The following is a 17765-nucleotide window of genomic DNA, read 5'->3' on the forward strand; positions in this document are numbered from 1 at the left end:
TCCTGGGGTGTATTAGAAGGAGGGTGGTTAGTAGGTCAAAAAAGGTTCTCCTCTCTACTCTGTCCTGGTGAGACCACATCTGGAATATTGTGTCCAGTTCTGTGCCCCTCAGTTCCAGAAGGACAGGGAACTGCTGGAGAGAGTCCAGTGCAGGGCAACAAAGATGATGAAGGGAGTGGAGCACCTCCCTAATGAGGAAAGGCTGAGGGAGCTTGGGGCTCTTTAGTCTGGAGGAGACTGAGGGGTGACCTTATTAACGTTTACAAATATATAAAGGGTGAGTGTCATGAGGATGAAGCCAGACTCTTCTCAGTGACAAACAATAATAGGACAAGGGGCAATGGGTACAAACTGGAACACAGGAGGTTCCACTTAAGTATGAGAAGAAACTTCTTCTCAGTGAGGGTGACAGAACACTGGAACAGGCTGCCCAGGGGGTTCGTGGAGTCTCCTACTCTGGAGACATTCAAAACCTGCCTGGACAAATTCCTGTGTAACCTCATCTGGGTGTTCCTGCTCCAGCAGGGGATTGGACAAGATGATCTTTCGAGGTCCCTTACAATCCCTAACATTCTGTGATTCTGTGATTTTGAGGGATTAGAGTATTTGTCAGGAAAGCAGGCTAAGACTGCATACTTATATTCTCAAAAGCCACAGTGGCTTGATGGGGGCTGAAAGCAGTTCTAAGAATTCTGTTTCAGTGTCAATGCTATAGATGTACCCATTAGGTAAATCTACATCATCATCTCCTTTCCTTAGACATTTATGAAGCCAAGGTTTTTCACAGGAACACTGCAGTAAGATCGGAAGTTCTCTGAGGTGGTAAAAGCTCACGTTCCTACTGTGTGAGAGGCATTACTGCAACCCAAGAATTCTCCCAAAGAAGCCACTGTGGATCATAGAAGCACAGAATCATAGAATAGTTTGGGTTGGAAGGGATGTTCAAAGCTCATCTAGTCCAACCCCCTGCAATGAGCAGGAACATCTTCAACTAGATCATGTTGCTCAGAGCCCCATCCAGCCCAGCCTTGAACATTTCCAGGGATGGAGCACCCACCACCTCTATGGATCAAAGACTCTTTGTTTAATACCAAGTTGTTGGGTTTTTTTAGTCAACTAAGCTTACTAATTAGTCACAGAGCAAAAGTTACTGACGATTTTAAAAAACCTTGCATGAAAGCTCTTTTGAATTACAACATGGTTAGAAGGAACAAAAAAGCATGTAGTTCAGAGCATTCTTCTTAGCAAAGTACAAGCAGCACGAAGCTGGCACACTGTGAGGGTATTTGCTGGCCAAAACACCTCTAGATTCAGAGCATGAAAGCATTCACCACCACAGGTGAATGAACATCTGACCAAAAATCACAAAACCAGGCTGAACTGATAACAGAGCACTATTCTGAACATCTTCTGCTCTACATGTATGTTGGTAAGACAGGAAAAAGAATTCCTGACAAAAAAAAAAACAAACAACAACAAAAACATTTCTTCCATGACTGTGTAATTTAGTTCCATCCACAATGAGCCCACACTTGCAAACTTATGTCAAATCCTCATTTCCTGCCCTCAGCTACTCAGTCCATGAATGTAACAACTGCTTCCTCTCTCCAGAAGTTACTGTATTCCCCCTCCAAAAAGCTGGCCTTCCCTTCCAGCTCCAAGCCCTAGACGTAGTGCTATATTTTTGTATACAGTTGCCGTATCTAGGAGAACTTTTGGTGGTTTGAAAAAAAAAAAAACCAGACACTGGGGAAAGAAGACAATGACGATGATGCAGTAAAGAATAAAACAGAAAAGACCAGATGGGTATTTTCTGCTACTTTTCACAAACCATCCCCTCCCAACCTGCTAGAGAACATCTCAGTTTCTAGGAAGTAATGCCAAGAGTTAGTCTAACTTACTTCCAACCCTATGAAGAATTGCTATGTCATAAGCAATCATCTTCAGGGAAAAGTACAGACTCCACTTTCTGAACTAAATCTCAAAACAGCATTCAGAATATCAATTTGCAAAATACTCAATGTTTATCACATCAAGGTAGAATTTGACAAGTTTGAGTGACTTCATATACTCTAAAACAAACAAACAAACAAAAAAAAAAACCACACACCAAACCAGCAAGGACTCCTCGGTTATCAATACAGAGTTGAAACATCCCTGACTTCACTAAAATTTTAAGGGAAAGGGAAACATAAATAAAAGTATTCTCTACCTGTAGACTCTGTTGAACTGATGATGATCCTATTACTTTTTCTTGTGGCTGTGCTGTTCCTAGAGATTGCTGTATGATTTTTCCTCCAGAGTCCTGTCCTATAAAAAACATGTTAAAAAGACACTGTCACCCTAAGCAAGACCAGAGTAATTTCATGTACCTATTCTGACCATTTTACTTGAGCTTTTAGCTTGGAGGAGAAAGATAAATGTCTCACATGCTTATACAGCTACCCTGTGGAGAAACTGGTTCATAAAAATTAAAACAGGACTTTTATTTTATGCTGCAAACTACAAAAATCCTCAGATATAAATCATCTCCTACCACAGCACTGCAATGCAAGAAATTCAAGTGCCATAAGTATTGTAACCCAACAATTTACTGAAAATTATACAGTCCATTTTATGAAGCTTTTCAATACTAACCCTCCCGGAAGCACATAAACCTGTTTTATCTAGAGCTCCTGAAAGTATTTAGATAGCAGGCATCATATTTTTTTCTGGATTTTCCAGATGTGCAGACTTCCTTCAATTGCCTTGCTCAGGAATTTAAACAGCATCTTATCAGCCATGCTACGGTAAAACCAACACAAGTAAGAATTCCCTCCCCCCAGAAAAACTATACTGTGCTGATTGTACGAGGATTGCCTGGACAGGTTGTACATAACAGCACACACGGGAAAACAAAAAAAAATGGCAGGTAGATTATGGGACCTTATTCAAAACAGTTACTTATGTACAAAGAGAACATGAAGGTTACTGCATTTTTCTGCTTGCTTTGAATATACTGGGTTTGTTCTTTTAGTAGCATGGTGCTGCTTGAAAAGCCCAATATTCTGCCATGAATAACGCATTAACTATTCCAACTGAAAGTAACACATTCAAAAATAAATCAAGTGATGACACCCTGCACAAAACCTTGTAATTACTATTCTTCTTTCCTCTGTATCTAAAGCAGCCATCACAAGACAGGGTCTAGAAGTTTCAAAGAATTTTAGCAGATATCCATATTTTGAAAATCACTTATTTCTATTTCCCTAAACTAAAAAAAATAAAATAAGAAAAATGAAAGGTGGCACTATTTTGCATTTACAGAGGGGAGAAATAATTGCTTGTTGTGGAGATTCAACTTTTCCCTCTACCAAATGAAGTGCCATCACTGGGAAAAATAAAAGCATACATTCAATACTGAAAAATTTACTTTGCATTTTTGTAAAATTCTGATAACCTCTAGGACCCTATCAGCATAATCCATCAATGCAAGTATGACACATCGAAGAACCACCAATTTCTGTTGCTGGAGAAAATTAAGAAAATGAGTTTAAAAAGACCTTAGTTGACCTGATAGTGTGTTGCTCAGAAGACTTGTCAGCTGAGGCTGTCTCAAATTATCCTGCGTCTTCAATGCAGAAACGGGTGATGTCTGGTTCATACCTTTTTTCTGTGCCACATACATTAAAAAACAAACAAATAAACAAAACACTACAGTCAAATATTTATGGAGAGCTTTTAACAGACGAAAAAAGCAAAGGTGGCAACGAAAATTCAGCTCTACGCATCCCTTTTTCAAACTCAAACTCATAAATGGTGAAATTTCAGACATATCAAGTACTTCTGAGTTCAAGAATTTTATAAAGTAAATCAGAGAGGAATAGAAATTACATTAACAGTACAAATATACACCAGTTACATTCTAGAAGACCCCTGACTTATCACTAGAAGTGGCCCTCAGAAAGCTCAGTATTTGAGAGTCTCAAAACTGCAAGATTACTAAATAAGCTGCCTCCACAACAAAAATAATACATAGTGGAACAAACTGTCCAGTGTTTAGCGACTAAATGATACATGGTTTATGACAGAGTACAACATCTAAAATGCAAGTGCAAACAAACTGAAAAGATTCTGGTAAACAGCAGAATTTGTTCTCTGTAGTTCCCATTTTCAGCTCTGAAATTTCAGCACAAAAACAAAGTGATCTTTTACAGTAATAATATTATACTTTGGTAACTGCTGAAAATCACTGACCCAGCACACATCCTACAAATAGAGGGATGTAGACACATGAAGCAGAAGTCAAGCAGGCCTCAAATTACTCATCTGCAAAAAAACCATTACAACCTGTGCTAGCAGTTTTGGCAAAGATTAAAAATGTGTTTCTACAACATGTTCACCCTCGTTTTCTAAATACACATTATGTTCCAAGACACATTATTTCACTTCCATTTTGGTCTTGGTTAAAAAAAAAATCCATTTAACCTCTGGAAAAAGAGAAAGGTCTCAGATAATTAGTGCAAATGCATTCTGAGACAGTGATTTTATAACGTCTAATGGAGAAGAAAAAAAAAAAGGAGAAAAGTGGAATAATATTTAGTTGCTAATCGTGTGACAAGTCACTGAGTTAAATACTGTCAGAGACTGGAAATTCATTCAGGTAAACAGACAAACCTGAGTTGAATATATACTGCAGCTGCATCAACTGGACTAAAAAGACCAGTTCTCACCTTAAAAGTAAATTCAGAAATTTGTTTCTAATTATTACTAAGTAGACTGCTTCTAAGAGAAAATATGTTTAAATGTTACACTTTTACAAACTGCTTTAAAAGGTATTTCCTCTTAAGGCTTCTAAGAGACCTCTCTTGCCTTGTCTTTGCTTCAAGTTTGAAAGCTTCTAACTGCTCTAAACACACAGAACTGCAGGTGGCAAAATGCCGAAAAAGGTGAAATTTCAACAGATTAATCCTGTATGGTAAATAACAAAGAGAAACCCACAAAACCTTTTCATCTCTAATTTGAACAGGTCAGTTCTTGAAAACACATGCATAGTTTTCAGTGAGGTCAAAAAACTTTTGAGTGCTAGGAGCACTTCACATGGTAAGATCTCCAGGAGAGCTCAAGGTTGTTAAATGTTACAATGTCCATTCCTTTAAATCAGAGCAAAAATAGATCAGTGCTAAGCAGTTCTGAAAATATTACTGTAAATCACGAATAAAACCATCTAAATTAATGAAAGTGATAAGACTCATTCACTCGGTGATAGACTTTAGAAAATACAGAGTAAAATCCTGTCTCTGGGTTACAGTTATTTTCAGCAATTCCACAGTATTCGTAACACCACAAACTAGCAAAATTAATATTCTTTGTATTAATACCAACTTTAATACTTTGATAAGCAGATTTTAGCACAGCTTAGGAGCACTTCTTTGGCTACATTCTCAGTTTTCATACCTGACCAAAGGAGAACTGTTGTTGCGTTACTCCAACTGATGTGTGACTAAAGGTGCTGATAGATTTGGAAGAGGATGCTGGAAGACGATGCGATGCACTGACGGGAACTTGAGTTCTGTTCTGCGTGAGCTGATCTCCAGTGAAGTTTCCTCCTGATGCGACAGACTGAACTGATGGTCCCAAGCCAGGATGTACTGAACCAGAAGAACTTGCAACAGCGAATCGATTAGAAGCTGACATATTTGAGACTGCAGACTGACCAGGTGACATCGTAGTAAAACTCGATCTACCTTGAGAAACATTAGCTTGACTGGGTGACAAATGCAACACCGTTGGTGATGCCTGCTGCAGTGGCACCTGTCCACCAACAATTTGTGAAGTTCCGTGATTTACTATAACTTGGTTTCCAGGAGCTGTGAACGTCTGGCCGGAAACAAGCTGAACAGCTGTGTTCTGATTATTCAACATCTGTCCTGAATACGACTGGTTGGCTCTTAGCATGTTTGTAGAGTTCCTGTTGAGCATTACATGATCAGCAGACACTTGGCTAGAAACCAGCTGGGAAGGCTGAGTCTGAAGAATCTGTCCATTTATGGCCTGGACATGATGAACTGAATTGGAATTAACAGACAAACTTGTAGGTATGAGAAACTGGTTTTGAGGTGCGTGAGTCTGTCCCATAGGCGAATGGATAACAATACTACCTCCAGCGTTGCTAACTGTCTGAGGTGTAACTGATTTTCTTGTATTTTGTTGATTAACAATATTAACAGACATATGAGGACCAACTACTGAACTCTGAGGTGAGTTTGCAGAAGCAAACGGAATCCCTTGCTGTACGTGATGTTGCTGTATTCCCAAGTTATTCACATTATAAGCAGTCTGCTGACCCATCTGGACAGGCTTTGGTTGGATATTAACAGGAACTTTGTTTGAGTTTGGTGCCAAACCCCTTTGAATGATGATATTATGGACAGGCAACGATGTCTGAAAATTTGTGCTGTTAAATGGAACGGTTACAGGTTGTGCTACTGGGCTTGAATTTGAGTTACCAAATAGTGAGTTACCATTTGGAGTCTGCCTATGAACCAAGAGGCCACTACTCATGTTCGCAGGTGTTTGCTGACCATTGCCTTTCAGTATAATCTGAGATCCATCAAGGTTATTAATGGTCATCATGGAAGGCTGATTACTAAATGAACCAATTAGCTGTATCTGCCCAGAACCACTAATCTGGCTGCTATTAGACAAATGCTGGCTGGGAACACTAATTCCGACATGTTGCATAAAGCCATGTTGCACACCGACTGTATTGCTTGCAAAAGATGCTCCAACAGGTTGCTGTACCACTTGAGTAACTCCTATAGGTTGCAACGTCTGACCTGAGTAATTAGAAACATTAGAAGCCTGAGTAAAGGATGCTGATGAAGAAGGATGAAGCTGAGCTTGTGCAAACTGTTGGCTGGAACCTACACTGGCATCCAAATATGCCTCTTCTGCCAAAGTCTGTTCAGTAATATTTGCCTCCTGCAAGGACTTCTGAAGAATATCAAAAGGCTGATCCTCAGTAAGATCAGGTAAAGGAGAAGATACAAGTTCATCTTCAAGAAACTGAAGGCTACTGGACAGCTGCAGTCCATCACTAGGCCCCTCTCCAAGCTGACCGCTTACACCTTTGACAGACGACTTAGGATCAGTGTTCTGAAATACAAAATGAGAAATAAATCCTTTTCAGAAATTCCAGGCTCTGCTTCATTTCTCCATTAAGCTTTATTTCATGCAAACTTTCTTCACAAAACTATATTCTTTGCGTAGTATGCATGTAAGATGACACTCATCCCTTATAGTGGGCCCGCATAAACATGTGCATCACTTACACCCCACTTGCCCCCATAACAGGCTGCTGGAGACACTACTCTCCTTTCCCTGCTCCAGTCTCCCAAAACCACAGCACTCAGCTCCACAGCTGCACTGTTTCAAGAAGATGTGACATGCTCTTTAAGTACCATATTCCCTTCATCAAGCTGAGCACTGTGTGGACAAAATGAAAAGAGAAAGGAGGGGTGAAAAGACCTCCACCGAAACTCAATTTGGAGCGAAGTTGCAGTAGCAACAGTGGTACCATGGGAAAGGTAGGAGAAAGCTGCTCTTTCACTGACTTTTTCTATCAAATGAGATCCATCTCCAAAATCTTACCAATATTTCTATAATCACACAGTGTTTACTACTGACCATTTCTTAGTTAAGGAATTACAGTAATTCTTTGTTTAGAAAAATTTTAGAAACAAAGCATTAAGAGAATTTATGTTACAGACTTTGTGGTTTATGCTAGTAAAAAGATTACAGGAAACTATAAACATTGAAACTACAGCAAACATTAACTGGCATCTTAAATGAAAAAAATTCATCAAATCTACATCCATAAATACTGTGATAAGGAAAATCAGAACCTGCTTCACTCTGGCCTGCTGTCAATAAAATTTTCCTAAAATAAAACTATGTCGAGAAACTCTAGACAACACAAGTATCAGGTTTCTACACGTGGAATGACAATTTTAAATGCATAATAATACCTGCAATAGCTTTATGTTAAACAGAGTACACCTTCCTAAATCACAAAATCACATCTCAACTACTAAAAAACAACATCCTGTTTCTTTCTAGGACAGGATAAACGCAAAATGTGGGTGTGAAATTCTCAGTCACCTTCATACTCTGAGCATTCACCCCCTGAAGGTCACAGATGCTTGTTTTCACCTCATATAAACAGTGTGAACATGCTACAAGCCATCATTATCACATGCAGTAAATAATGCCCCCACCCTAACTTCAGTTCCCCAAGCATATTTATTCAGAATTTTACTCCAATCTATTTTTGAATCGGCCTGTGCAGTTTATGAAACTTTTGTCAGGTTTTATATATTAAGAGATTGTTCTTAAAAATCAGTAAAATATTTTCTAAATACAACTGTAACGTTACAATAAACTTTCTTTGCATTTAATGTTAACAGAAGGAACTAAAATAGTACTTCAATGTTTTGATTACTTCATCTCATGAACACCCAAAACTACAAATCAGGTCCTCAACTGTACCAAGCTACCATCAGGCAGCACAAAAACGAGCCACTAACTAGGGCATTATTACAACTCACAACTGTCAGGTTCTTATGGAGAATTCCCTATTACATCTGTGAATTGTCTCCACCGACAATGACCAATCTGAAATCTTTCACAACTGTGTAACTTAGAGGGCTCCAGCTAATGCTATTCCAGTTAGTACTAACAACTATTACTACCAATGATAACAGCAATAGTAATAATAAATAATACTACATGCAATCGAGATCAATAGCTTGAAATTCTCCCACTGGAATGAACAATCCTAAGTTTTGTTCCCTGCTCCCAGGACTCATTAACATCAAAAACAACTTAATGTGCATAAACTGGAACCCAGGACCTGTCAATTTAACATGTGAATCCCTGCTGCCCAGACGCAGAACAGTCACACAGACCACCACACTAATTTCAACAAGAAATCAGTGTCCCTGCAGCTCTGGGAACCTGCTCACCAACAAGAGCCTTATTCTCGCTGGCTCCATGAATATTCTGCTCCCTTAAGCTGTTCTGCTATACTGTAATAGGAATGTGGAAGCAGTTGCTGAGAACAACCCAGGTAACAGGGCAACAGCTCAGGAACTCTCTCATGAGGGTTATAACAGAGACTGCTGACCACCCAAGGAAACCAACCTGGAATCAGCAGAGGTGGTATGCAATCATTCAGTTTGGGGAAGGCAGGGCTGGGAGGGAAAGAACAGACACTGCCACTGCTTTCTTGTCCTTCTGTCAGCAGGGACTTAATCTTGTTTGTGTTAGGTGTTGGCTGAGCATGCTTACCAGCTGAGGCACTGAACCCGTGCCACTGAATTTGTAAACTCTGCCACTGAAAGGCATGAGACGGGCATCAAGACAGTCAGTCCTACTTCATGGTAGCAATTCTGAATACATACAAAGACAGAACTTGCAGTATCTGCGAAAATTTCAATGACAAAAAACTCAGAAGCCTTTAACTTTTTAGGTATCTTACATTATAAGCAGGGACTGTGAAATCATCTATTAATATTTTAGATACCACTTGTTCCTTCACAACGCACTGTAAGAATCTATCTTCGCAGTCAAGTCATTCTTCACTCAGGTCAGCACAGGGTTCTCACACAAGGGAGGGAGAGAACATGGCACTGGCATTCATTATGAAGACACAAAAGGATATGAGAACAAAGCATGAGAGGAACAAGTGCTGGAGAACAAAAATACAGTAAGCCACCACAGGAACACACATTAAATCCCTGCTCCTCTGATCACCTGTCTTCTAAATTACCTACCCCCCCAATCTCATATACCAGAAAGCTCTTTTGTCTTCCATCAAATATTTCTGTTTCTCCCAACTGCTACTCCCTGTGCAACAATCCCACCTTGCCCAGAATCTCCCACTCCCTCTGAAAATTACTCCAAAAACTCACTTGCTGAAAATACACCAGAAATACACCCCTGACTCCTGCCCACCTACTCATTCTTATCAAAAGAATTTCTACAAACAACAGCTAGGCAGTCTAGGCTACAACAACTGCCTGTCATATATCAGCCTTTTTTCCCTATGAATTCATTTATCTTCGTATGAGTCCTCAAAACCCACCTCTGCCTTGTTGCATATGGACAGCTGCTGTCTGATAATGACCAGCCTGGTACCAAGCTGGTTTCACTGTTCCTCATTAGCTGAAAATGAGGCACACCCCATTACTGCTGTACCCCGCTCCCCCACATTATCTCAACCAGCTTATCTAGAGAAAGAACTGCCACTCAACATATGCTTCTTCTACAATACTTAATAATGAAATTGAAAAGGGAAGGACAGGGGAAACACTTTACATCGCACTACTGTGGCTACAGAAAAGTCACTAGTTCTCTAGGCACAGACAAACAGTTTTCATTATTTATCTACGCCAATTATTTAAGGTCCCTACACACCTACAAGCACACATAGATATCTGTTAGGAAAATGGGACAAAACAGACACAGTCAAGACCAGAGCGCAACAGCAATAGGAACTGCCAAGGAGACCCTACTCTGTGCATTCAAACAACTGAATTGTGGGATGAAGAATTATGCTTCAAGACACACCAGTGAAATCAAAGAAACATGGGTCAGAAGGGACCTCTAGAAGTCATCTAGTCCAACCTTATACTCAAAGCAGGACTATAGCCAGCACTAGAGCAGATCAGCCTTGGCTTTATCTCCAAGGATGGGGATTCCACAACCTCATTCAGGAAACCTTGGTCCAGGGCTGCAATACACTCCTGGCAAAGAAAGAATACTGAAGACTACTTGCAACACTTAATGATTTTTCTGAGTTCCTTAACACTGAAGTCACAGAAAGGGAGCATCCCAAGCTAGCTATTGGGTCTGAAGAACAAAAACCCCCATTCATTAATTGGAAAAAAAAAAAAATGCTAGCTCAGATGCTACTTAGAAATAAGAAAGAAAACCATCCTAACATACACAGGAAATGTATGAACAATTAACTTCTGAGGTCTACATTTGAGCACTACTATATCTACTGTCACTAAAACTACAAGTCTAGTTTACCAGAGAGAGCTACACCAGAGAATATTTTCACTGCTCAGCACGCTGTTTCACATATTTATGAAACACAGCCCAATAGTGCAGTATCTTTCAACTAATTCCCTAATGAAAACTCAATTCAATACTTAAAATATTAGCAGCACAGAGTGGTTTTATGCTAGCATTCAGAATTTCATATTTTTCATACCTATTTCATTCAGTTTTACAAAAGCCAACTGAAGCCACAATAGAAGCATGCAATCTCAATACAAATACGATTTATCTCCCAACTACTTACATTGGAGTTGGCGAAAATTGAATTTGAGTTGGCTACAGAATATTCTGCATTAGTCAAGTCTTCATTGCTCTGGTAAAAGACAAAAATCATGTTTAGAAATAATACACTCAATGAAGCTTATGTATATCTAATACACAGGAATGCCACTTACAGATTTACTACTAGGTCCATGTAGAAAATAATTCAGCGCCTGTGGGTCCCTTAAGGGGAGAAAAAAAAAAGTTACCAATTTTAGGAAGCTGTTTCTCCTAATGCGGCTAATTTACCTAAGCCAGATACTGTATTCATACAAATCAAGTTTATAACAAAAACACATTTTTTTCACAATGCAGAGCTCAAAGTTTATACAATCTGAGTATCTGTGTTTCTGTATCAGCACAATTTTCAGATGTTGGCCAGATAGTTGCTGGCCTTGTACCAAGGCATTTCAAGCAAGAAATTATGTTAATCACCAAATTTCAGTGGCACTCTACTTTAAGTCTCTCTATGAGGGTACTAGTCATATTCTCTTAAAACACACAGTTTTTTATGACAGCAGATAGTACAAAACCTAAGGAAAATACTAGCACTAAATAACAAGAGAACCACAACAGGCATCATCTCTCATACAGAAATGAAGTCTAATGCCAGGTTAGCTCGTGTCCAGGTCAACAGGGTATTTACAAACCTGATTCTTTAACATGTTTTCTGCCACCCTTAACGTAAATTAACACAAACTTATGCTTGTCATGTAACCATCCCTTCACTTGGAGAAAAAGCAGCACCTTTTCCAAGTGAAACTAACCACAGAAATAACTTACTAAAATATTACAAAATACAATTTCAATATCTTTCATTAACTTAGAATTATCACTAAATAAAACTCAGATTAAAAACGTGGTCTGATAGAACAAGTGGTGGAAATTCAAGCAAAACAAAAATACATCAATATAAGTGCACGCACGATGTAAAAAATAATTAAAGGTCGTGTTACATGGGATTATTTTAATACAACAATTATACAGCACTTCCCAACATGTCTATCAGCACAAAGAAAAAAATGACAGAGTTTTTTTATTTTAAACATCTTTATTGATTAACAAGTAATTAAAAAAAAAAAAAACACATTTTTGAGACACAGGAGGTTTTCATGTAAAAAATATTAATTCAAAAATCCTTCTCTCTCCATCATCCTAGAAAATAAAGAGGAAAGAAGTTAAAGATCTTTCAGGTTTACAAACAGTCTTCTAAAAGCACTAATACACCTCTATTCCTATTTTTTTCATTTAAAAACCAAACTGCATTAATGTGCTTACAAAAGACATGTTAAAGAGACAGTACTCAGCAGGGACCTTAAGGTACAACTATGTGTACAACACAGAAGTGGTTACATGTACTTTCAAACAAAAACGTCATTTCATAGTGGATTACACTAAATTTCAATAATTAAGGGTAACAGAACTCATGACCTCATACAGGGCTCTACCATGATTATGAGTTTTACTGATAAATAACCAGGTCATTTAAGATGGATTATACCCACTGGCTTTAAATCATGAAAAATGCAATTAAAAATCAAGAACATTTCATCACCTTGAATACAGTCTTTAGTAAGGAAGGAATTTTAGAAGGCACTTACCAAAATCAAAGGTCAGATGGAAAAAAAAATGCTGGTTTCCATTCTTGTAGATGCTTGAGACAGTAACTGCTGCCAGCAGCAGGAAGTACACTGTAATTTTTCACACGAACACCCATCTGTATAGAGAGCACTTTATTTTCCGGACCACCTGTGAACTTGCACCATGATGCTCATGATTCATGCTCATGACAGAGCACTTAATTGTCCCATGCAGTCAATTATCATCTTTATGTTCCAAGCAGGATGTGTTTTCATACGGCTACAATCAGTAATCTTGCAAAGTATACCTCACAGAATGTAACTGTGAGCATCCACAGAGTAACCCCCACATTACAGCAGCCACTGTAGTGATATTTTGATTTTTTCTGAAGTTAAAGCTCTCATTGGTTTCACTGCAAGTTTTGAGTGCATGAGAAAGGTAAAAGGCCTATTCATTTACTACATTTAAGACAATAAAAAAATCTTGTAGGAAGTGGAGACGATATTTTAGTAGCTGCTATGAAAATGATGTCATACTTATTTCTGGCAGAGCTTGAACAAAGTATCGTATATGAAATGTCCAGTTTTCTTCTTATGTTTTAAATGCATTCTGGCGTATTATCTGTTCTTGAATACTGACATAAATGTTAGCCAAGGAAAGGTCACTTGTCACAGATGCAATCCACAAAAATCTTGCTCATGTTTATGGAATTATAAACCTCCAAATAAATCCGTTATGGAAATAATGAAAAAAAGAGACCACTTTAAATCCCCAATTTTATTAAAGTCAAGTATCTTTAAGCAAAATGCTGATAGATTATTTTTTGTTGTGAAAACAGTACTAGGTAGCAATTCTGTCTTTCTAACATTTTTATGCAAGCACATTATTAGTAGAAATTAAGTATTTATAATTAAGAAAATAAATCTTTACTTTTCCCTTTAAAACACAAGCATAGTGTTAACAAATTATCTGGTTCCACTATTCAAAATACTGAGGTATTTATTTTTTTAAACCAAAAAACCTGTTCTTTTCAATGAAATTTGTAACAACATCCCTAGTAACGCGCTCCACCACTGACCTTACACTACCACTAGCTGAGAAGAGACTCCAACCCCCATGCACACTCATTCATTCCTCAGCCCCTCCTGAGGAGAACACCAGCACGGGGACTGGGAGCCAGCATACGCTGGGATGGAAGGCTCTGTGACACACACATCTCCACGTGCAGGAAGCACAGCTACTCACTTCATTTGCAGGTCACCCCGTCTTGAGACAAGACTGAGACAGAATCACCTTCTAGAAGATGATTTTGCAAAATTATTTTTCCCAACTTTTCTGAAGAATTGCTAAAGGAAAACTTACCCAATCAGATCAAGGAGACAGGATTCATCGTCGTCATCATCCATGACAACTAGAACAAAAAGGGAGAGAATGGATATTTGATACATATCAGACAAAATATTTTCTTTCAACAATAATACCAATTTAGAATATCTCAATATTTACATTAAACAATTTATGAAGTTGACAGATGTCTACTATTGGCAAATTTCTTAAACCTGTACTTTCTACAGAGGTCCATTGATTTATCTCAAAACCAGATTCAGTCACATGTAATAATGCACAAAATCCCATGCAACGTTTCACCATTTAGGGTGGATTTTAGAACTTTAAACTGGAGAAACACAAATGATTAACCAAACTGATGAAACAGAACTGCTAAGACTTAAAAAAAACCCAAATCAACACTGAATGCAATCTCCAGACTCCAATTAAAACGCTTCTGTAGGAATTTACTCCCAGCTGATCCCAGGGAGGGAATAACTAAACACTACAGAACCTACGAAGACTATAACAAATTTGTGGCTATAACAATGACCAGACAAAAAGGTAAACACATTTAGGTCAGTATTGTGAGGGTGGTGTTACAGACTAGAACCAAAACTACAACCAGGACACTACAAGGTATTAAAAAGAACACCGTTTTCTAGCACGCCTTTCTTAGCTATTGCTGGGGACAACATGGCCACTTCCAGCTTCTCCTCAACAATACTCAAAGTGTACTTAAAAGAAACCAAGATTAACAGTACAGAATTCTGACAGTTCTTTTCACAGTGGGTGCGGAATTCATTTGCATTAACCAAACTGAACATAAGCATCCATGTACTGGGTGCCGAGCATTTTTAGCCTCACAATATCATGACCACCAACTCTCTTATGCCCTGCCTACTCGGTTGAGTGCTGCCTGTACCAAACACGTTCCGGCACTCTCCTCTGATCGCGGCTCCTTCGAAGCTTCTGTTTGCATATCCTGGTTCTCTTGCTCATTGTAGCTCTCAGAATGTCACCTGAGACCGTACCTTCTCCCTTTTCCCTGTCAATAACTCTCAGGACTATTTTACCCTCCCTTATTCTCTCTGTAATGATCCCATCTAATCCACCACTTCAATTATCAACTGATCCTAGCATTTCCTAAACCTCTTGGTAACCTGGCTTCCATTTAGTTATTTAAACTCATCTTCATAGTATCTTCTAATTACAGCAAATTTATCACTGTGCATTCCGTGCCTGGTTTTTTCTCAATTTCCCTTAGAAAATCTGCTATCATACTTATCACTCAAATTTATTACTACAGTTTCGGATTTAATTCATTTTTCTCTCTCTCTCTCTTCTCACCAAATCAAAACTTTTTCTCCCTGACCAGATCCACGTGAGTCATTCTCTAGGCTTTCTCTCATACAGATCTCCATGATGAGTAAAGCAATGAAGGGAAAGGAGCACCACAGAAAGGTTGGGGTTGGAAGGGACCTCAAGAGATCATTTAGTCCAACCACCTACTAAAGCAGGTTCACCCAGAGCAGATCACACAGGAACGGGTCCAGGTGGATCTTGAATGACTCTACGACGTCTCTAGGCAGCTTGTGCCAGTGCTGTCACCCTCAAAAGTAAAGAAGTTTCTCCTCATATTCAGATGGATCCTCCTGTGTTGCAGCCTGTGCCCATTGCCCCTCACCCTATCGTTGGGCATCACTGAAAAGAGTCTGGTCCATTCTCTGACACCCACCCTGGAAATATTTATAAGCACTGATGAGATCCCCCCTGAGCCTTCTCTTCTCCAGGCTGAACAGACTCAGCTCTCTCAGTCTCTCTTCATAAGAGAGGTGCTCTAGGCCCCTCATCATCTTTGTAGCCCGCCACTGGACTCCCTCCAGTAATTCCTTGTCCTTCTTAAACTGGGAAGCCCAGAACTGGACGCAGTACTCCAGATGCAGCCTCACCAGGGCAGAGTAGAGGGGGCAGAGTAGATGGGGAGGAGAACCTCCCTCAACCTGCTGGTCACTCTTTTCCTAATGCACCCCAGGATACCATTGGCCTTCTTGGCCACAAGGGCACGTTGTTGACTCATGGTCAGCCTGTTGTCAACCAAAATTCCCAAGTCCTTCTCTGCAATGCTGCTTTCCAGCAAATATGCTCCTAACCTGTACTCGTGCCTGGGGTTATTCCTTCACAGGTGCAGGACCCTACACTTGCCATTGTTAAATTTCATTAGAACTCCCCCCAGTTCTCCAGCTTGTCCAGGTCTCGTTGCATGGCAGCACAGCCTTCTTGTGTGCCAGCCCTTCCACCCAGTTTGGTATCATCAGCAAACTGGCTGAGGGCGCACTCTGTCATACGAGAGGCTGAGAACACCAGGACTGTTCGCTCAGGGAGCAGAAAGCTTTGGGGGAACCTTATCCCTGTGTTCAAACACCTGGTGGGAGGCTGTAAAGAAAATCAAGCCAAACTCTTCTCAGTGGTATTCAGTGAATGAACAAGAGGCAAGGGGCACAAATTGAAACAAAGGAAAAAAAAAAAAAAAACAACAAACCCACACCTTTGAGGGTAATGAAAATCAAATACCAGCACAGGTTTTTCAGCAAGGTTATGGAGCTTCCATCCTTGGAGCCAGCCCAAACCCAGCTTGACACAGCCCTGAGCCACCTGCTCTGGCTGAGCCTCCTGAGAGAAGGACGGTGGATAAGCTGATCTCCTGACCTCCCTTCCCACCTCAGCTGTCCTGTCATGCTGTACTCTCTTTCCTGACATTTTTCTATACTCCACTGACCCTAAAACCGGTTTATACTGTAGATGAGGGCACCCTGTCCCCTATACTGCATAGCCTCATTCAGATTTTTTCTTCCATCTCCCATGCTTTAGCTTACAGAGAAGGCAGAAGCAAAACCAAAGGATACATCACTGTAAGTATACCTCAGTACCACCTCCCTGGGAGAACAGGAAAACAAATCATGGCTACACAGAACTACCTCAAATGTCAACAAAATCAGTATTCGTGAAGGATTATGTATCTTAAATAATTTCTCCCATGATTCAGTAGCACATGTGCCTACTGCTGCATACAGCCACCAGCATGAACACTGACCACGCAGTTTAATGCTAAACAAATAACATGACATTTTATGATGTCATGAAATTTAAATGTGCATTAGTAAGAACAAATTAATAAGCGATTAAATTATTAGCATTCTGCTTGACCACACAGTACTTACAGAAAGCTGCTACTTTTCTAACAGCTAAACAGCAAATCCACCTCTAAAAAGCAAGGTTTCAAAGACTCCCAGCTAACCAAAAGTAAAGGGGAGGAAGGGGGGGTAAGGGGGAAGAAGGGCGGGGAAAGGAAAGAAATGTCTTTGCTTAACCAAACCAAATATTGTCTGTGATTATACTTCAATGAGGGTTCAACATTATGGAAAGTGACCACAAAGAATTTTGTTCAATCATTACTCCTGTGGGTATTAAAACTACTAACACAAATTAGA

The 17765-nt window shown here is 39.5% G+C and overlaps 1 protein-coding gene across 5 annotated transcripts in view; it reads right to left on the reverse strand.

Annotated features, from left to right (window-relative positions):
• Positions 1–17765, reverse strand: part of BICRAL (BICRA like chromatin remodeling complex associated protein) — a 59050-nt gene that overhangs the window by 17827 nt on the left and 23458 nt on the right. For 2 of the 5 annotated variants that reach the window (XM_065058330.1, XM_065058329.1), the window contains exons 2-7: positions 14311–14359; positions 11502–11550; positions 11351–11419; positions 5437–7137; positions 3553–3652; positions 2213–2310 (exon numbers count right to left, since the gene is read on the reverse strand). In XM_065058330.1, coding sequence (XP_064914402.1) covers positions 2213–2310; positions 3553–3652; positions 5437–7137; positions 11351–11419; positions 11502–11550; positions 14311–14354 — 2061 coding nt within the window. In that variant the 5' untranslated portion in view covers positions 14355–14359. Of the gene's footprint in view, positions 1–2212; positions 2311–3552; positions 3653–5436; positions 7138–9330; positions 9464–11350; positions 11420–11501; positions 11551–14310; positions 14360–17765 lie in introns of those variants that run through there. The other 3 variants (XM_065058331.1, XM_065058332.1, XM_065058333.1) reach the window with 3 other exon arrangements.

This window comes from Columba livia, chromosome 3, assembly GCF_036013475.1.
Source record: "Columba livia isolate bColLiv1 breed racing homer chromosome 3, bColLiv1.pat.W.v2, whole genome shotgun sequence".
In the NCBI taxonomy this organism is placed as follows: domain Eukaryota; kingdom Metazoa; phylum Chordata; class Aves; order Columbiformes; family Columbidae; genus Columba; species Columba livia.